We start from the raw sequence: 19,384 nt of genomic DNA, 5'->3' as shown, positions 1-19,384 counted from the left end.
GTCACAATTTCTGCCAATAGCTGACAATCTGCTCTTCCTTCCTGAAGCTCCCAGTGCATCCTCAAAACCAGCTCTTGAAGCTGGGGGACTCTCTGAAGTCTGTTTTTGGCTTACATAAAAAGCCAGGGAAAAAGAAGTTAAAGGTCTACTGAACATAAATGGATGCAGGGCTTGGAAATATTACTTTTTTTGCATTACAATTCGCTGAATCCCTCTGCAAGCACAGTCAATTCCCAACCCCCCCCCCCCCCCCCCCAGCCAGAAAAAGCCCAGCATGGAAGCAAAGAAGGAAGTATAAATAACCTTATTTGTGTTATGGAAACCTTGTTCTTGCAAATAGTGTAACCATATTATTTTGCTATAAAGAAAAGCCTTCAAAGGAAGAGATACCATTGTTTTTGTTTTTTTTATCACTTTTGGCTACTGGTGCTGGGTCACGCTGCTGCTAATAAGTTACTCTGCTATAAGTTTATGAGGAGGGTCTTTTGTTAATAAGCCCACTTGGCCAACAATGTCCTCCCTGGCTTGACCATACAATTCAGCACTAACATATGGGTTTGTGGGTCAGTCGTTGTCCCACTCCATTTTCAGGACAGAATAACATATTTAAAAGAACAATATGGGATCTTTAAACAATGCAGACCAAGAATCAATGCGACCTGCATAAGTGGTAACTAACAAAATACCCTTCATTTCAATGGGCCTCCTCTATTATTTCATTTATTTATACCTCCCTTAAAAATGATATTCGAGGAGAATGAGAAAAACCAATACATACATATAGTCACTATTAAAACATTAAATTTTCTGTATCATTAAAACCAAGTAAAATATATCCACTGAAAAGGTAAGAAACAAAACAGCACAGCTCACTATTAAAATCTAATTTTTTACTGACTGTTCCCAAAACCCTGCCAATAGAAGCATAATAATATCAGAGCCATTGTAGCTGCCCTAAGAAAGAAGTCAGGCTTAACACAAACTCATACTTTAATGGTTTTAATGCATCAACACGTATCTAACTACATCAGTGATTCCCAAACCCTAGTCCTCCAAGTTCTTTGAACCTCAACTCCCAAAAGCCCCAGTTGCTTTGGCCAATGACCAAGAATTCTGGGAACTGAAGTCCAAAACACCTGGAAGACCAGAGTTTGTGAAATCCTGATCTAGATGAACATGCCAGGCCCTTGAAAAATCTGGATCTGACAAAGTCTGCCTAAAGCATGGGGAGAGGAAGTATAAATTTGAAAGCAGTCCTTGGAAGGCCAAAAGAAAGTTTCTAAAACTATACAATTCCAGAAGGACTGTTCTTCAAAATATAAAGGAAGAAGCAAATGGGAGACAAGACAGAATGAGGACAAGATCAATACTGGTACGTGGGGAAAAAATTAAAGGGAAAAAGGAAATGTGTAATATCACAGAGATACAACTGTTGATTGGCACTAGAAAGAAAAGTGGAGACTGTGTCTTTGGAGCAGGCATGGGCAAACTTTTGCCCATGCCTGCTCTAGAGAAAGCTTTTCTTTTCCTTTTCTCAGCCAGCAAGAGAACAGACATATCACAAGAATTTTGAAAAACAAATGTAAGCAATTCATCTCAGCAAAGGCCTAATTCAGTTAACTTGAGACCTGAAATACCACCATGGTTAGAACCGAAATTAAAATGGACTTAAAGTCCTGCCTAAAGTATGCATGTTTACTGCAAAATAAATCTCAAGAGAAAATGATTTCCTAGCAACTGGGCACCAGCCAAGTGGGATACTTGACAGGAAGTCATTTTCCAAAGTTGTGAAAGTTGCTTTTTTGGAACCTAGAATCCCCCAAACATAATGGCCAATATCTAGCCCCCCAAAAGTCACTTTTTCAACTTCTGGTTATCCCCAAAAAGAGTGCCTAGGTCTTTTCACTAGATTTTACAGGGAATCCAAAAAGAAAATCCTCAGTAAAATATACTGTCTGAAATGAATATTTGGATCGCCCACTCTACACTGATCTTTCCAAGTGACTGTATTTTTCTTATCTTTTACAGAGAGACCATTCATTGATCTTTATCTCAAATAGGCCCAAAATGGTGTGTATTTTCTCTCTCCATTTTCATCCACAGCAGGTAGACTGAGAAACACTTCACTGACAAGTGAATATTTGAACTGATGTTTCCGTAATGAAGTTATATGATTTAGTAACTTGTTAAAGCAAAGAACAAAGCTCAAATCTGTGCCCGAATAAACAAAGGCCTAAGAACTCCATCGACATAGCCTTGAGCACCACAATGGTAGAAAAAGTACCATATAAATATAATAAAATTAATGTTAACTTGTTACCTGGAGGTGTGGCCAAGCAGCTTCTAGCGTGGGTTCATCTTCCTCAGGATCAAATTCTGCTCCCGTTGGGTTGGATGATGGGGGAAGTGTTCGAAAGAGATTCACTGAAAACTGAGAGATACAGATTCCTTGAGATTTTGTTTTGTTTTTTGTTTTGACTTAGTTTCTCCTTATTAAAAGACCACTAAATGTAAATTGTTAATTTTTCTCATAAACTCCCCCAACCACTACTTCTAGAAAGCAAAGATGGAACACATTTTCTGCAAAACCCTATTCTAAAATCCTACAGATCTGCAAAATCTGAATTTCTACGAGGATACAATGAGATTTGGAGGCTGCCTGATACTGAATCGGATCACTGCTTCACCCTATCACTGTCTGGCAAAAGTTCTCTCCAGGTTTTCAGACAAGAGTCTTTCTTAGCCTTACCTGGGATTAATCTGGAAACCATCTGCATGCAAAGCAGGTGCTCTGCCACTGAGTCACTGCAATGACAAGCATTCTCCTGCCATCCTGTATCCTATGCACAGTTCTGTACCTACCTCTCCTACTATTAATACCTGTCACTTTCAGCCTGTCAACTGTTGATGCAAGCTGTCAGGCCAGGTGACATTTACCCAAGAGGCTGACTCTCTCCAGCTACCCAATTACACTCCCACCTCCATCTGAGCTGCATAGAAGGGAGGCTCAGAAATGCACATTTCTTACATTTCACTGCTTGTGAGATGTGCTGCCAAGAACCGCACCTTAAAAAACAGGTCAGTCTTACCATGATGACAGCTTCGGGGTAAATGGCCTCTGTGACAACATCCCGATTGTGTGTGATATACTCCACCATTTCATTGAGACCTGCTCGCTTCACCTCTTTGAACTTCAAGTCACTGAGGGGATCAGTGACAAAGTCAAAGAGGACACAGCATTGTCGCAGCTTCTGGATGAAGAGCTCTTCCCGTTCGTGAGGCGGCGCATCTGATGGAAGACAAAAGAAGAGGTCTTCTCTTCTGTACCAAGAAGCTCTTATTGGCCTGGCCTTTAACACAGCAGGTTAAAACACCAGCTGCAGTAAATCATATCAATCAAAAGGTTGACAGTTCGAAGCCTGCGTCAGGGTGAGCTCCTGGCCTTTAGCCCAGCTTCCGCCTGTCTAGTGGTTTGAAAGCAAAATGTGAGTAGATAAATAGGTACCACTTACAAGCGAAGAGGTATTAAGGTATCCATAAGGAAATGCTAGAAAATTGCTGGCAATTTGATTAAGGAGGAAATTTACGAACAAAGCTCTTCGGCAGGGAGATGGAAAGACAGCACACACACACACACACACACACACACACACACACACACACACACACACCCGTGGCTGGAACTGAGCACAAGCCTCCAAGATACCGAAGATGGGAAATATATATATATATATATTCTATTGGGCAATTGTGTCTTGTCAGTGTATAAACAGCATTGAATGTTTGCCGCATAAGGATGTTCTGCGATCTGCCCTGAATACCCTTCGGGGTGATAAGGGCAGAATATAAATACTGTAAATAAATATTGTTATTACTATTATATAATGGTCATTGTTGTCCTGCCTTTTTCGCAATACTGAATTCAAGATATCTTACAAAAATAAAAACACAATACAACCCCCGTATCCACAGGACCAGTACTTGTGGTTTCATTTACCCACATGACAAAATATGTCCACCCTAGACATTTTCTAGGTCCTCTGGGTGATTTTATAACATGCTTCTGCCAGATTTTGACCACAGAGTCACACTGGAGGGCCTAATGATGCCTAGAGACAACATATTTGGTGTCATAGTTAAATGAAAATATGAGTATCAGCATTACCAAGCATAGCAGCCTTTCTTTTAGATGACAACTAAATAACCCAAAAACACAAAGCAAGAAAAAACTGAGTGTAAAGCTCTAGGGCAGTGATTCTCAACATATGAGTCCCCAAATGTTTTGGCCTTCGACTCTCAGAAATCCTAATAGCTGTAAACTGGCTGGGATTTCTGGGAGCTGTAGGCCAAAACACCTGGGGGCCAGAACCAATATCCATATCCTCTACTTGCTCGCCTTTCAGCAAATGTATGCTGCACTACATCATTTGCATATTTTTTTTCTGATGGTGAATACCAACATAATTTATTCTGAGTGTGGATTTGGGGTTTCCTTGATACAAATTCCTTATCATGGTTATTGTTCTGCTTGCAGCTTTCGACAAGGGAGGATAATTATGATGACAGTCCTTTCTTCCAAAAGACAGCTACCTGAAAATCTTAAAGACATTGCAACATTATGCTTTCCATAGTTAGGGTTTCTTTGTTTTCAGCACTGCAATTACATCTTGAGTCAGCATGACTCACTACCAAATCCATCCTATCCTTATCTGCATAAACCTTCCCATGTAGCACACAGACTAACTGACCAGGTTGCTACCTCAAAAGCTCCTAGATTCATCATTTTCAATCCACACCATGAAAAAACTTCTCTTCATAGTGCAACAAACCTTTTCCTCTTTAAAGTACAAAATGACCAGTAAACAAAAATAGCACACAATAAAACAAAGATAAAAACCAGCAGCAACAACTATTTTTAAAAAAAACACACAATCTCAAATAAAAGCAGAGACAAATTAGAAGATTGGTATGAATGGGAAAGGCACATAAATAATTCCTAAACTACCTTGGAAAATAAAAATCTCCTCCTTTACATGTGGCACCGAAAAGACCACCATTTAGGTGCCAGGAGATAGAATAACAGAGATGCTAGAAACCACAAAGATCATCCAGTCCAACCCACTGCCATGTAGGAATATACAATCAAAGCACGCCTGACAGATTGACATCCAGCCTCTACTTGAAAACCTTCAAAGAAGGGACTCCACCACACTCTAAAGCAGGATATTCCACTACTGAACAGCTCTGGCCCTCAGGAAGTTCTTCCTAATATTTAGCTGGAATTTATTTCCCATAGTTTGACACCACTGCTCAGTGCCCTACTTTCTAGAGCAGCAGAAACAAGCTTGCTCCCTCAACATGGCGTCCTTTCAAATATTTATAAATGGCTATCATGTCCCCTCTTAACCCTTTTCTTCTCCAGGCTAAACATATCCAGGTTCCTAAGCCAATCTCCAAAGGTGTCCAAACCTTTTACCATTCTGGCCACCCTTCTCTGGACAAAGAGAGCTTTCTTAGACAATATGACTCTACTGAAAAGCCTCTCTTCCCTATAGACACTTGCCACTCCTCCCTTGGCAAAGGGCACTCAGCCGCCATTCTTACCTTTAAGGGCAGGGAGTTTTTGGAGCTCCCGGTTTTTACTCAAGTTGAAACGAGAGGAGCTCTGCCGTCGCTCCTTCTTTACAATCTGGGGTCCCCCTGAATACTTGATTTTATTCAGCTGTGTTGGTGGAGGGGTGCTGTTGCTGGGACGCTTATTTGAGGTCTGCTGTTGTTGCTGCTGCTGTTGTTGCTGCTGCTGTTGTTGTTGCTGTTGTTGTTGCTGGACCTAAAGAGGAAAAAAGTACATAAATATCACTTATGTATAAATTCATACTGGGTTTTATCATATTCAAGGCTCTTGTGCTTTGCTACTGAATACTCATGCCTACTGTGGACTACATCTCACCATGTTAAAACAGTGGACATGTCTCTTAATGAGACATGCCACATTATCACAGGATGTTTACACCCCACACCACTGGAGAAATTATACTGTTTAGCTGGTATTGCACCACCTGACATTCATCAGGAAGTAGCAGCCAATAATGAAAGGACCAAGGCATTGACATCTCCAGCCTATCTCCTGTTCGGGTATCAGCCAGCACGCCAACACCTTAAATCAAGAAACAACTTTCTAAGATCTACAGAGATACTCGCAGGAACACCTCAGCAAGCGAGAGTCCAAAAGTGGCAGGTTAAAACCCAGAACTTCAATCCATGGCTGATACTGGATGATAAACTCCCTCCTGGGCACATAGAAGACTGTGTGACTTGGAAAGCGCTGAACAGACTGCACTCTTAAGAAATAGGGCTACAAAGTAGAATCCACGACATGCGAGTGTGAAGAACAGTAAACCACAGACCACTTACTACAATGCAACCCAAGCCCCGCCACATAGAGGACCTTCTCACAGCAACACTAGAGGCACTCCAAGTGGTCAGCTTCTGGTCAAAGGAAATCTAGTATAATGTCAAGTTTTTAACTTTATTTGTGTTTTTTAAAATACATTATAACTGTACCCTCAATTTGCTTCTGACACAATAAATAAATAAATCATATTCTTGTAAATCGCCTAGAGCATCTTGGATGGAGGGCGATTAATAAGTAATTAAATGATGATGATGATGATATTCAAGAGAACTACAGTTTGTTATTGATTTAAAAACAACAGCAGCAATTCTGACCAAAAATGCTGGGATGTTGATCCGACTTGTAATGTCCTCTTGGCACTCTAAAGCTAGGGCTGGACACAAGAGTGGATCTGGATCTACAGTAAATCTATGAGTTTCCTGCTTTCAATAAATGTATTTATTTATTTACATCACTTTTACCCCGCCCTTCTCACCCACAGGGTCTCAAAAATTATTTCCATATTAAATTAGGTTAATCGAATAGTGAGGATGGGAGAGTAGTAGCTTGAACACTGGACTATAAAGACCAGGGTTCAAATCCTTGCTTGAGCATAAATTCTATTGAGTGATCTTGGACAAGTCTCAAACTTTCAGCTAAGAGGAAGGCATGGAAAAACCTCTACTGGATAAGCATTGCCTAGAAAACTCTGATAGTTTAGCTTCAGGACTACAGTTAAGTCAGAAACCACTTGAAGGCATGTAATGGTAGGGATTAGGTTTTGCAACTGATAATTGGGAGACAAAAACTCTTGTTGATTGACTCAAGCAGCGAATAACCAAAGGATCTACCTTCTGCCTACCCTTGCTCTGATTAATAACTCTTTCATGCTTCATGTGAACCAGAAAAACATGGTTTCTGCGTTAGGAACAAGTCAAGATATTAAAACTACATTTTGAAGTTGATGTAATATCCTGATTCATTTAGAATCTAGTACATACGATTCCCAGTTCAGACAAAATGGAACATGATGATTAACCAGAACAGAGCTTTCTAAACATTTCATGTTGGCGACACGCTTTTTAGACACACATCATTTTACAACACAGTAAGTCAGTTCTGATAACAAACCAGAGGCTAAACCAACCCCTTAGAAGAGATATCGACTCATGCATAATAATGAAACGTATGGGGGAACAACAAACCTTTTAAAAATTTATCATGTATTATTTATTTTACATAGACCTGTTACATTCGTGTGACATACCTACATACTGCAGCTAACACACTAACGGTGTTTGCAACACAGTTTGGAAACTTCTGGTTTGATATCTTCCATTGGGAAGGATGGAAAGAAGTTCTTATAAGGATTAGTACAGAAACAGTACAAAGAGAAGTTGAAAGTAGCTTAGATGTATCCACTCTAGACAATTTTGATAGCACTTTAATTCATTCCCTTGGCTTTGCTCTATGGCAGTGGTTCTCAACCTGTGGGTCCCCAGGTATTTTGGCCTACAACCCCCAGAAATCCCAGCCACTTTACCAGCTGTTAGAATTTCTGGGAGTTGAAGGCCAAAACATGGGGAACCACAGGTTGAGAACCACTGCTCTATGGGATCCTGGAAGAAGAGTGAGCACCCGCTGCCAACCTAGCAGTCCGGAAACATCCAAACGTGAGTAGACCAATAGGTGGCGGGAAGGTAACGGTGCTCCATGCAGTCGTGCCGGCCACATGACCTTGGAGGTGTCTATGAACAATGCCGGCTCTTTGGCTTAGAAATGGAGATGAGCACCAACCCCCAGAGTCAGACACAGCTGGACTTAACGTCAGGGGAAACCTTTACCTTTACCTAAGTGAGGAATCTAAACATATTAAAGCCACAATATCCTGGTTGATCTTCAAAGTGAATCATGGCAAGCTCTTATTAGTAACTGGATGGGAAACTGCCAACTAATACTAGATACTGTAAGCTATATTTCAGAGGAACTGCTGATACCACCTCTGAGTATTTTTTGCCTTGAAAAACCATATGATATTCATGAGACCATGAGTCAACCAATGGAGGCAAAGTGTGGCATAGCGGTTTGAATGTTAGACTGGAGTTCCAGGAGAACAGAGTTCAAATCCTTACTCAGCCAAGGAGATTCACGGGTGACCCTGGGCAAATCCTACTCTCTCAGCCTAAAAGGAAAGCCATGGCAAACCCTCTCTGGATAAATCTTGCCAAGAAAACTCTTGTGATAGATTCAACCTGAAGTTGTCGTAAGTCAGAAACAACTCAAAGGCACACAGGGCCGTAGCCAAAAAAAAATTTCGGGAGGGGTTTTGAAAATTTGGGGGGGGGGGGGGTGTTGAACCCCTAGCACATACCCCTCCTCGCTACAAACCTGTCAATATCTGCTTGAGATAGTGCCTGGAGGGACTCTTAATGTTTTGCATCTCATAGACTTAGCATGGGGATTTGGTTAACCAATTAAAATTCATGAGTAAACGAGATTTTTTTATAACTTGAAAAATTTCGGGGGGGGGGGGGGTTGAACCCCTAACCCCCCCCCCCCCTCGCTACAGGCCTGAAGGCACACAACAAGAAAGATGAAATGCTTAGAATTCTGTCAGCAAACTCTTAATTCTTTTATTCACAGGAGAGAACTACAACAATGCACCTCCAGGTATCTCATATGGGAGACTGGCAATTTTTTGCAGCCAAAGTCTTTGGGACGAATAACATATTTGTGCTCATTGGCAGCTACTGTTTCTTGCCTTCCTGGAAACTTGATGGGAACTGGCAGCTGATGCTTGCAAACTGGCACCAGCCCATGAACTACCACTTTGAGTAGTACTGAACTACAGCTCTCTGGCTGAGGATCCAAGTGCCTCAACAAACTACAAATCCCAGAATTGTATAGGAAATAATCATGGTAACCTGGTCTGAAACTACTACAATCCTGTGGTGTGGGCATATCCCAGGTTTCTCAAGTGGCTTTGTCTCCTTTCCCTCATTTTGCTGCACAGTCTAATGCAATGACTGCTTGCCATACTAAGCCCTGCAAAATGAGTGCATTGGTTCTTAAAAGCTTAGTAATACAGAAGATAGATGTGCTCTAAAGATGGATGCTCAGTCATCCAAAGGTACATTTCCCCATTCATTATTCTTCTGCAAGCTTCCTCGTAGATGAGGAAGGGATGCATGCGATGATCTATTTTTGACACACTCATTGTGATAGCTGGAAGATAATAGTGCCAGCAAACTCTAGCACTCTCTTCGAAATGAGTAGAAAAGGGAAATTTATGAGACCAGCAAAGTAGTTACCGCCTTATACCCAAAGTCATTGAACAAAAGAATAATCAATATTCTGGATGTTTATTCTGTACAGTTGTTAAGACCTGCTGAAGCACAATGCTTCCACACCAGTTAAAGAGATAGCTAATTTATTTGGTACAACTTTCAAAGAGCTACCCATGTTAGCCTCTTTCTATATTAAAAGGAGAGGGATGGAGTCTGGTGGCCCCTTTTTAAGAGGGGCAGGGCTATTTCTGCATGAGCTTTCATGGGTTGAAATTCACCTCCTTAGATGTATTGATGGATTACAAAAATAGGTAGATGTCCACAACCATGGTGGTGATCCTAACTTGGAATTTATGTTATATGTATACACAAATTTACCACCGTAGCTGGGCATATATATCTCCAATACTATGACATTTGATTTCCAATATATGTAAGATCCTGAATACCTACATTTCTGAAAAACGGATAACTTCTTGAAAAACTAGGTCATAGCTCTTACTAAGGAAACTTTCAGCAAACCACCATCTTATATTTCAGATTTCTAAAACATTTAAATATATCCGCTCATATTTAAGGCAGCTACAAAACAATACTTGGCCCAGTGTGCATGAAAAATGGGGGTCATATTTCTACATATGGGTTGCAATGTGACAAAATAAAACCATGGTGGGCAGTACTGTTGACTTTTTTAAACTAAAGCACTAGCAACATTTGGAACACACTTAAGGGGTGTTGACATAACGGTGCTTTTGAATTTCTATTCTGGCATTCCAGATAGTTCTCGGTGTGCATGTGCCTTCAAGTTGCCTGTCAATTCATGGATTTTACAGAGGTCTCTTAGCCAAGGAATACTCAGAGGTGGTGTTGCCAGCTCCTTCTCTCTGAAATGTAGCCTCAATACCTGGTATTAATTTTGATATATAACCCCTGGAATAAATAACACCAAATTTTGCAACAGAACTCCACAGTACCCAATGACGGACCACCAAAAAGAAAAAAAGAGAAAAGGACTTAAAAATCCTAAAAATACAGAAAACAACTCAGTTCATGCACAAGCTATAACCCCCTAGCCCCACCCCCTCCAGCGTGCGGAGAAATACGTCATCTAAAAGGGCCTGAGGCTGTTAGGAATGGTGGGAGTTCAAGTCCAAAATACCTGGAGGGAGGTCCAAGTTGACCCAGGCCTGGTTTACACCATCACAGAGAGGCCTCAAAAACCGCCGTTCCTCCCAGTTCCTTCCTCTTTCCCAGGCTGCAATGCTCTGGCTCCCACCCCCTTCCTTCTAGTTTTTGAGATACAAAACATATTCCATATACCAGTCTTCATCTGCTCTCCAATAAAGAATCATGACAACATATCTAAGAAACTAGAGTTGATGTGATATATCCAATGTAATTTCCTGAATCAGCACCCCAAATAACTCCAGTACCAGGCCTAAAAACAAAGACACCAATAATTATTTTTTCAATGTTGGGATGTCTAATTATTTGAATGGATCTACTCTATTTGGTACTAAACAATAGGATGGCAATCAATGTGTGGAAGGTACTTTAAGGAAAGCCCTCATCCCAGTAAACCTTAAGATTCAAGCCACCAGGTACAGGCAGATCCAAGCACAGGGATTTGGCTCTCAAGCCAGGGTCAAAGTCAGCAGTCTGAATTGGGCCTAGAAACAAATATGTAACCAGTGCACCTCCCTCAGTATTGATGGAATGTAAACTCATCTGACAACACCTATTAGCAATCTACCCACTGCATTTGCTTTAATTTCCTTGTCCACTTCAAACACAGCCCATATACAACACACTGCAATAATCTGATCATGGAGTTATTGCAGCAAGTTACCAGCTGATGCCTGTATGAAGGATCTTCCATGGATTCAAAGCTATCACAAACAGAATTTCCATATCTTTAAATGTCAATTAAAGCAAGTATAATGCTTTGTGATAGAGGCTGTTCATGCAACTGAATAAAAGTCATCAAGCCGTCAAAAAGCTGGAGACAAATGTGCTATCTGTGACTCAGCTCGAGGTGTGTTTGAATTCATGCTGACTGCTTGTTAATAAATAGCCTCTTATCTTTGCAGATAATTTCACATTTACAGAGGGAGGGTCATATCAACAGTAAAATGAAGAGGATGAAGCACTAGAAGGATCACAGAAAATGAAAACAGTACAGTATTACACGGAAAACATAATCCTGTGATTTCTATTTGATAAGAGGTATCGAAAGGATGGAAGAAGGGATCTAGAGGAAAGTAGGTTAGTTAATTACATTTATAGCGCTCCTCCTACAAGGAGATCAAGGTGATGTGCATGGCTTTCCTTTTCACATTATCCTCACTACAACCTGAGAGAAAGAGAGTTATTGACCCAAGACAGGCCAGTCAATTTCATGACTCAATGGAGAGAAGAACTCAGATCTCCTACGTTCCACACCATGTTGCTTATCACACCACAACGGGTCTTTATGCAGGGGATCTGGAAGGGCTTTCTGCCTACACAAAATACTCACAGCAGATGGACTAATGGACTGCAGGCTAAATGCAGCAGATGAGCTCCTCAGTAAGAAATGGTAATTGTCCAAGCATCATATAGGAATACAGGGAGCTGCTGTTGATTCTGTCTAGACACTGGGTTATCCACCCAAAAGCTACTAATGGGATGAAGGATTACAACCTGTTAGGATCACAACCCATTGGGGTATAGATTATGACCTATTAGGATCACAACCTAAAGAGATAGCAGAGTTTATTTGGTAATGGATGATCACTGGGTATGTAGATATTTAGTTTCTATTATATGCTTTCAGCAGACAAAGATGCAAGCAGATTTCTTTTAAAGATAACAAGTTTGTTTACTCATAACTTAGACACATTTCTTGTCGGGTTAAACTTCAAAACGTTTAGAGTTTGTATCTTAAACTTATAATTTTTAACAGTTTCTTCATAAACGTTATTGCTTTATGCAGCTTTTTTTAATAACATTTTTCTTTCAAAGAAAATGCAAGCCTCAACAGTTTTAGCTTCTAACACTGCCTCTGCACTCTAACAGACTTCTATACTCAAGCTGACTCAAGGCTCAACACTGACTTCAGCCTGACTCAAGCCCCAACTGACTTCTCTTAACTGTCGTCCTTTTAAAATGGAATATTCTAAACAGCCACTGAGTCAGTCACATGACCTGCAGCCCCTCCCACTGCTTTGGGTATACAGAGATAAGGAAACTACAAAACACAAATAAGACACTGGGTTGCTGTGAGTTTTCCGGGCTGTGTGGCCATGTTCCAGAAGCATTTTTTCCTGACGTTTCGTCCACATCTATGGCAGGCATCCTCAGAGGCTGAGAGGTATATTGGAAACTAGGCAAGGGAGGTTTATATATAAAAAAGCTCAAAATGAATCGGAATTCCAACAGTGACCCTCTTCCCAAAAGCTGTCTTCCTTTTGCAACAAGGCTGAGGGGCTGGCAGAACGTCCATTGGAGCTGCTCCAAGTCCATTTCTTGCCTCACCAATCCAATCCTTAGCAACTCGCAGGTTAATTCCAAACACCGTAATAAAGAAGCTTCTAAAAGGACGAAGCTGTTTTTTTTGCTGCAGGCTTGTGTGCCTTCCATCAATGAAGAGAAGAAAAGGCATTATAGGGTTGGCGTGATGAGAGGACTGGAATGGAAAAATAGGTATAAGAAGAAATAGGGGAAGGCCTACAGATGCCCTGAACCAGAAAAATACTGTGGGAAGCAAACAGCACAGAACAATGTTGTTTGCAAAGACATCTGGAAATGGGGGGTAAGTCCCAATCCCTCCTCCCTTCTCCTGCCCAAGGCTTGCTCCACTTTTCTCTTGAAGGACCACGGGGCACAGTGCCAGTCCCACCATGTCGCCTGCTGAATATTAATAGGATCTCACGACAGCCAGTTCATTATAAGTCTGAAGAGGGCCTGTGCCACTTTTCATCCTTTTCCAGAATCCTGAATGGAGTATATTATTTAAAAAAGGAAACATTTGTCTCAACCTTCCCTTAATGATTAAGGGGAAAACAATAACAACTTTAAAATGATTTTGCTCATATGGATAGCAGATGGATTGTGGGCAGAATCATACCAAGGACACTTTTTTTTGTGGTGTGGACAAGAGTTAAAGACTGCTTCATTGTTTTGCCAAGAAAATGCCCAGGAGATTTCAAGGAGCATTGTTAAAAGTTCCTGCATCTAAATTGCTGTACTTTCACAAAAAAAGGGTTTGTACAAAGTCTGTTGGAAAAAAAGGGGGGATAGGAAAGGACATGAAGACATTCCAGTTTGAGGACAAGGAGAAACAGAAAAACTTGTTTAAGCTAAACATAGAAATGAGGTTAAACATTTTGACTGCTGCTGTTGATTAAGCATAATCATAATACAGGCAGTCCCCAAGTTATGAACCAGAAAGGTTCTGTAGTTTTGTTCTTAAGTTAAATTAGTTTGCAAGTCGAAACAGTACATTTTAAAGTATAACTCCAACTATATATGTATGTATATGTATGTGTGTATGTATATATATAGAGGGGGAAACAAACACACACACACATAAGCTTTGGCTAGAACAGGGAAGGGTTAACACCCCTGTGGTTTTGTTTTGCTGTCTGTGCCCCTGTCCAGAAGATTTCAACTCCCTTTCTATCCCTGTGATAATGAGATTTTGAAACATTTGGCTTGTTGTGGAAACAAGGAGACACCTTCTCCCCAAAATAACTCTTTCAGGAGTGAATCTTCCTCCTGAAGGGTTGAATTCTCTCACTTTCTATTGTCTCAACCCTAATTATTTATTCATGGTTTACCTGAGTTGTTTCATTTCCCTGATACAAATTGAATAAAAAATTAGACAAAACATGTGAAGCTACTGCTCTTTTTTATGTTATTGCAGCCTATTCCTATTCTTTCCATGTTATACCTACCCCTGCTACCAAATTTTCTGTTCAAGAAAGAGCACACAAGAGCACATCTACTTCATTACGTGGGATATATCAATATCCCCTTGTATTTAACCAATCATTTCTCTTGTTTTTAAAATTAGCACATATACACTAGGATCTCCCTTAACATGCTCTCTCAACTAAACCTTTGTTAATTTTTACCAGCAGTAGCTTTTGCTTGGGTGAACCCTGAGAAACCTTCTATTTGTTTTTAGGGCAAATACAGCTGAGAAGAGTTCAATGCCATGAAAATAAAAGAACAGCTTTTAAAAGGAGGCCTTTTTTAAAAAAAAAAAAGTGCATAAAGGCCCAAAGGGATGTATGTATGATGAAGAATACTGAAAAGGAACTCTACATAAGCAAAAGTATGAGACATTTCTAAGGCTTCACCAGAGAGACAATATGTGTCTGCACTTGCAATCTCAAGTCACCTTTTAGCTATGAGGAGTGTGGTTCCCAGTTTTGGATCCCTGGAAGTTATTGGACTTTAATTCCCAGAAGACCCAGCCAGGCAAAGTCAATGGTGAGGGATTCTGGGAGGTGCAGTCCAATAACATTTGAGGACCTACAGGATGGCAATCAAAGTCACTAGCAGCTGGACAAACATTATCTGATGTTTTTAAGGCTTCCAAGAATGGCTCTAAGCTATTCCCTTCACCTGCTCACATGCTTTCTAGAGACAGAAAACAAACACACAGAGGTGCAAAAGTGTTTATTCCACCTACAATACCATTAAATTATCACAACACGTGTGTTGCTTCAGCTGCTTTTCATCAAAGGGATGGATTTCATGTGCTCCGTGGAAAGCCAAATGTTTGGCACAATGGATAAACACCTTGGCAGTACTTGGTATTGAGGCTAATCATTTAAGTGCATGTAATCAACCCCAGGATGAAGAGCGGCTGGTGCTCAAAATACTTATTTTGCTTTCCTCATATTTTAGACCAGTGTTATTCAAAGCCATGATGCCCAGACTGATGCCAGACTCTGAGCCACTGCCCACTAACACCTGGAGAGTCCCCAGAAACAAAGTAACAACTGTAGCCAATGGACACATATAAAACGGGTCCACGCATACTTTGGTGTCGCAAATGTTAGACCTGTTTCTGGGTATATTTGACTTGCTGATTCCAAAAATGGCACCAGCTTTCCCCTATCAGCTCTAGTTTTTTGGATATATAGAACATATGCCATATACCAGTCCTCATCTGCTAGTCCATAAGAAATCATGACATTATCTTAGAAATTAGAGTTGATATGGTCTATCCAATGCAATTTTATGAATCAACACACCAAATAATCCCAGGAACAGGCCTAAAAACCAAGAAAACTTTTTTTTTGTTGGGCTGTGTAATGGTACTGATATTTTGCACACGGGAAATATGAAGCATTATTTTAGATCAGTGGTTCTCAACTACTGGGATTTCTCTTACAATTCCCAGAAATCCCAACCAGTTTACCAGCTGTTAGGATTTCTGAGAGTTGAAGGCCAAAGACATCTGGGGACCCCAGGTTGAGAACCACTGTTTTAAATGCTTTCAATATGCTTTTCAAGATCATGGTCTTCCAAAACAATTTCACAAAATAAACAAACACCAAATGGTTTGGAATAAATTTATCGCGGTATCAATGGAATAAAAATGTTGGCGTATTGTACCAGTTTTCCTGTCTTTTTATGTTTAGGAAATTGGACCAGGCCGCTTACTATCTGCTTGTTCTGATACATTTATTAGGGCTGGGAAAGATCTCTCCTTGAAATGCTGAAAACTATTATCAACTCTGATTTTTCAACTACAACCCCTGAATCCTCCAGCCAATATGGCCTTTCCAAGTTATGACAGTGGTCCAAAAGAGAAGAAATACCAGATGTTTCATTATATGAGGTTAAATAGTATGTCTACTGTCTGCTCTAGGGTAAAACAATATACAGTAGTAGCTTCGAGGGAATCTGGATTACAATTACCATAATCTGTCACTACAAACCATACTTCCTAAGGTTTATGGGTACTGTAGTCTCAAATATAAGGCAAATAACAGGGTGCATATCCTTGGTCTACTATGACCAGCAGAAGCTCCCCAAATTTTTAAGCAGAAACCTTTCACATCATCAGATCCTTTTAGTTTGCAGAACAGGGATTTTTTGGCACAGATTTTTTTCCAAATAATATCCAGCCTTTGCAGCAAGCAGAAAAAGGTTAAATTGCTTGCTATATCCTATGTAATGGTCTTTGCAAAGGAAGAACCAAAAGGAAAAATACTTCGGAGGAGTTTGGAAAACCTAAAATCAGAGTTGCATAAGGACAGCATACTCTGTCAGCCCGAGCAATGAGCCTGTACTTGCAGGAGATAATGGCTGTGGGTGGCTTCCATTTGTACAGCTATGACTGTATCTTTGACTGCTGCAGATCTGACATGGAAGAGGAATCTGTAAAGAACATTGTAATTCACATTAGGAGGGGTGTGTGGCACTATTCTTGAGAATCCACCCTCCTTCAGGTTGTAGAAAAAAATTGGCAAGGAAATCATATTAGGATTCTGCAGTCTGTGCATATGATAGAGAACTCATGATGATGTACACTGCATGGATTGGTTTCACATCAGTATCAAGCTGCTATTGGATTCCTTACGAATTTAAAATCTGCATGATTATTCTTTGAATACCAACACTTGAGGTACTTCTATGGTGTTGTTTCTGTGAATTGTTTCAAAGGCACATTTCTGCACCAGAAGTTTCATAATCTAATAGAGACAGGAGGTATCCCCATAGAAGAGAAATCAAAGCTAGACACACACAGAGAGAAAATGCACTTCTTCCATAGCCAAATCCCAACAGAGTGAGCAATATATGGCATTCATAATACTGTTGGACTGTAACTCTCAGCACATCAATGGTGAAGAATAATGCATGGTGCATTCCAACATCATCTGGAATGTCACAAGTTGCCTGACGTTTGCTATGTTATAAGGTAATACCATATATACTTGTGCATAAGTTGAAAAAAATGACAAAATTAACCCAAAGAAACCTTAGTTGACTCATATTCAGGTCAATACTGGAATAGATGAAGGCAGTGTGAACAAGCAGAGGTGAGAAGCTCCCAACCCATTATCCCTTCCTTGGCCAAAAGAGAAAGAAAGGCAGCCCTTCTTCCTCAGTTATTTTTCTGGCCCAAACAGTGTTCAGCAGTAACCAGGAGAGTCCATAGAATTCAAGGAACCCACCATTTCGGGCCCTTGAAGTGGAGCAGAACAACAGGAGTCATTTTCAATAGGGGCTTACTGTAAAAGCCTCTCTGCCTACATTGAAAATAGCCACTATAGCAGTGGTTCTCAACCTGCGGTCCCCAGATGTTTTTGGCCTCCAACTCCCAGAAATCCTAACAGCTAAAAACTGGCTGGGATTTCTGGGAGTTGTAGGCCAAAAACATCTGGGGACCCCAAGCTGAGAATCACTGCACTATAGCCTTTCTACAGAGATGCTGTAGAATACCACGTTGCTTCGCCAATACCACGTTGCTTCACCTTAAACACCCCAAATGGAGGATGCATTGAATTCTTTGTTCTTCTTCCAACCTTTGTTTCCTCCAGTTCACATTTTCATTCTTTTTACTCATTCATATTTCTTTCCTTAAATGTATTTATATAGATGTAGACATTTTAAGATCAGCAATGCAATTTACAACCATCCTTGTAACCCCTCTAACAAGCAGATCTCCTTCTGGTTAGCTCTTAATAAGAATGTTTCCTCTCTATATTTTTAAAAGAAGACAAAATGATTTTTCTGCTATATGCCTTAGGTTTTTCTCTCAATGTATCCATGGGACATCGCAAACTTCATAATTTTGGTTCCAAACTCTGCTCTCAACTTATATACAAGGCTGGCTTATACCATGGGTATATAGTTATATATAATATACATAAATAATATATATTTTAGCTCCTGATTTTCCTGATAACTGCAGAGCGCACCTGTTTGTTGCTGCATGCCAGCCTTGTAACACAAAACAGATATAATTCTGTGCCTGGAAGTGACTGCAGTCTGCCTCTAATATAATAGTAGTAAACAACAGTTTCTCGGCTATTCCAATTGCTTTTAGCCCAAGGAACATTTTGCTAATTAATGTAATTTGCTGACCAATTTACATACTTTCATCCTCACTTTCTTCTATTTAGAAGCAGTATTGGAAAAAACCCAGGACACTTAAAATGCATTTTCCTTTCTTTCTTTTTTCTTTTCAAAAACGTCAGTGATAACACTAAACATTTTATACGAGGTACTTAGAGCACCTGAAATATTTCCCCAGCCCTCGTTAAAATATACTGTCTGATGCCTATATTACTTTACATCAAAAACTCTGGCATGCAAATATTTTTCCAAGCAAAATTATCTCAAAGTTAGCTTACATATCCTCAATTTGCTGACAGGAGATCCAAAACCTTTTAGCATATTTTTAGATGTTGCAAACATACAGCAACCTTTTTTTAACTTGCTGTACAAAAAGCAGATTTTTACTTTACTTTCATTAAATGACAGAGGTCATATTAGAACATCCCATCAATAAAACCGTATTTAAAAATTAAACAATAATTGAAAATCTAAATCAATGAAATTGTAAGATAATTAAATAATGCTAGCGCCACAAGATTTATGTCTGTTGGAACAAAAATGACAAGACTCTGCTGGCATCTTAATGACTAATTGATCCACCATTGTCCTGGACTCACCTGTTATAATTTCTTTCCCTCTT

At 40.1% G+C, this 19,384-nt stretch overlaps 1 protein-coding gene across 3 annotated transcripts in view; it reads right to left on the bottom strand.

Moving 5' to 3' along the window:
• ppp2r5d (protein phosphatase 2 regulatory subunit B'delta) overlaps positions 1-19,384 on the bottom strand; it is a 57,568-nt gene that overhangs the window by 25,785 nt on the left and 12,399 nt on the right. For all 3 annotated transcript variants that reach the window (XM_008104931.3, XM_008104930.2, XM_008104932.3), the window contains exons 3-5: positions 5,605-5,830; positions 3,090-3,289; positions 2,321-2,431 (exon numbers count right to left, since the gene is read on the bottom strand). In XM_008104931.3, the coding sequence (XP_008103138.2) occupies positions 2,321-2,431; positions 3,090-3,289; positions 5,605-5,830 (537 nt within the window). The remainder of the gene's footprint in view (positions 1-2,320; positions 2,432-3,089; positions 3,290-5,604; positions 5,831-19,384) is intronic.

This window comes from Anolis carolinensis, chromosome 1 (assembly GCF_035594765.1).
Source record: "Anolis carolinensis isolate JA03-04 chromosome 1, rAnoCar3.1.pri, whole genome shotgun sequence".
Lineage (NCBI taxonomy): Eukaryota > Metazoa > Chordata > Lepidosauria > Squamata > Dactyloidae > Anolis > Anolis carolinensis.
This window is presented reverse-complemented; position numbering and strand designations above follow the sequence as displayed.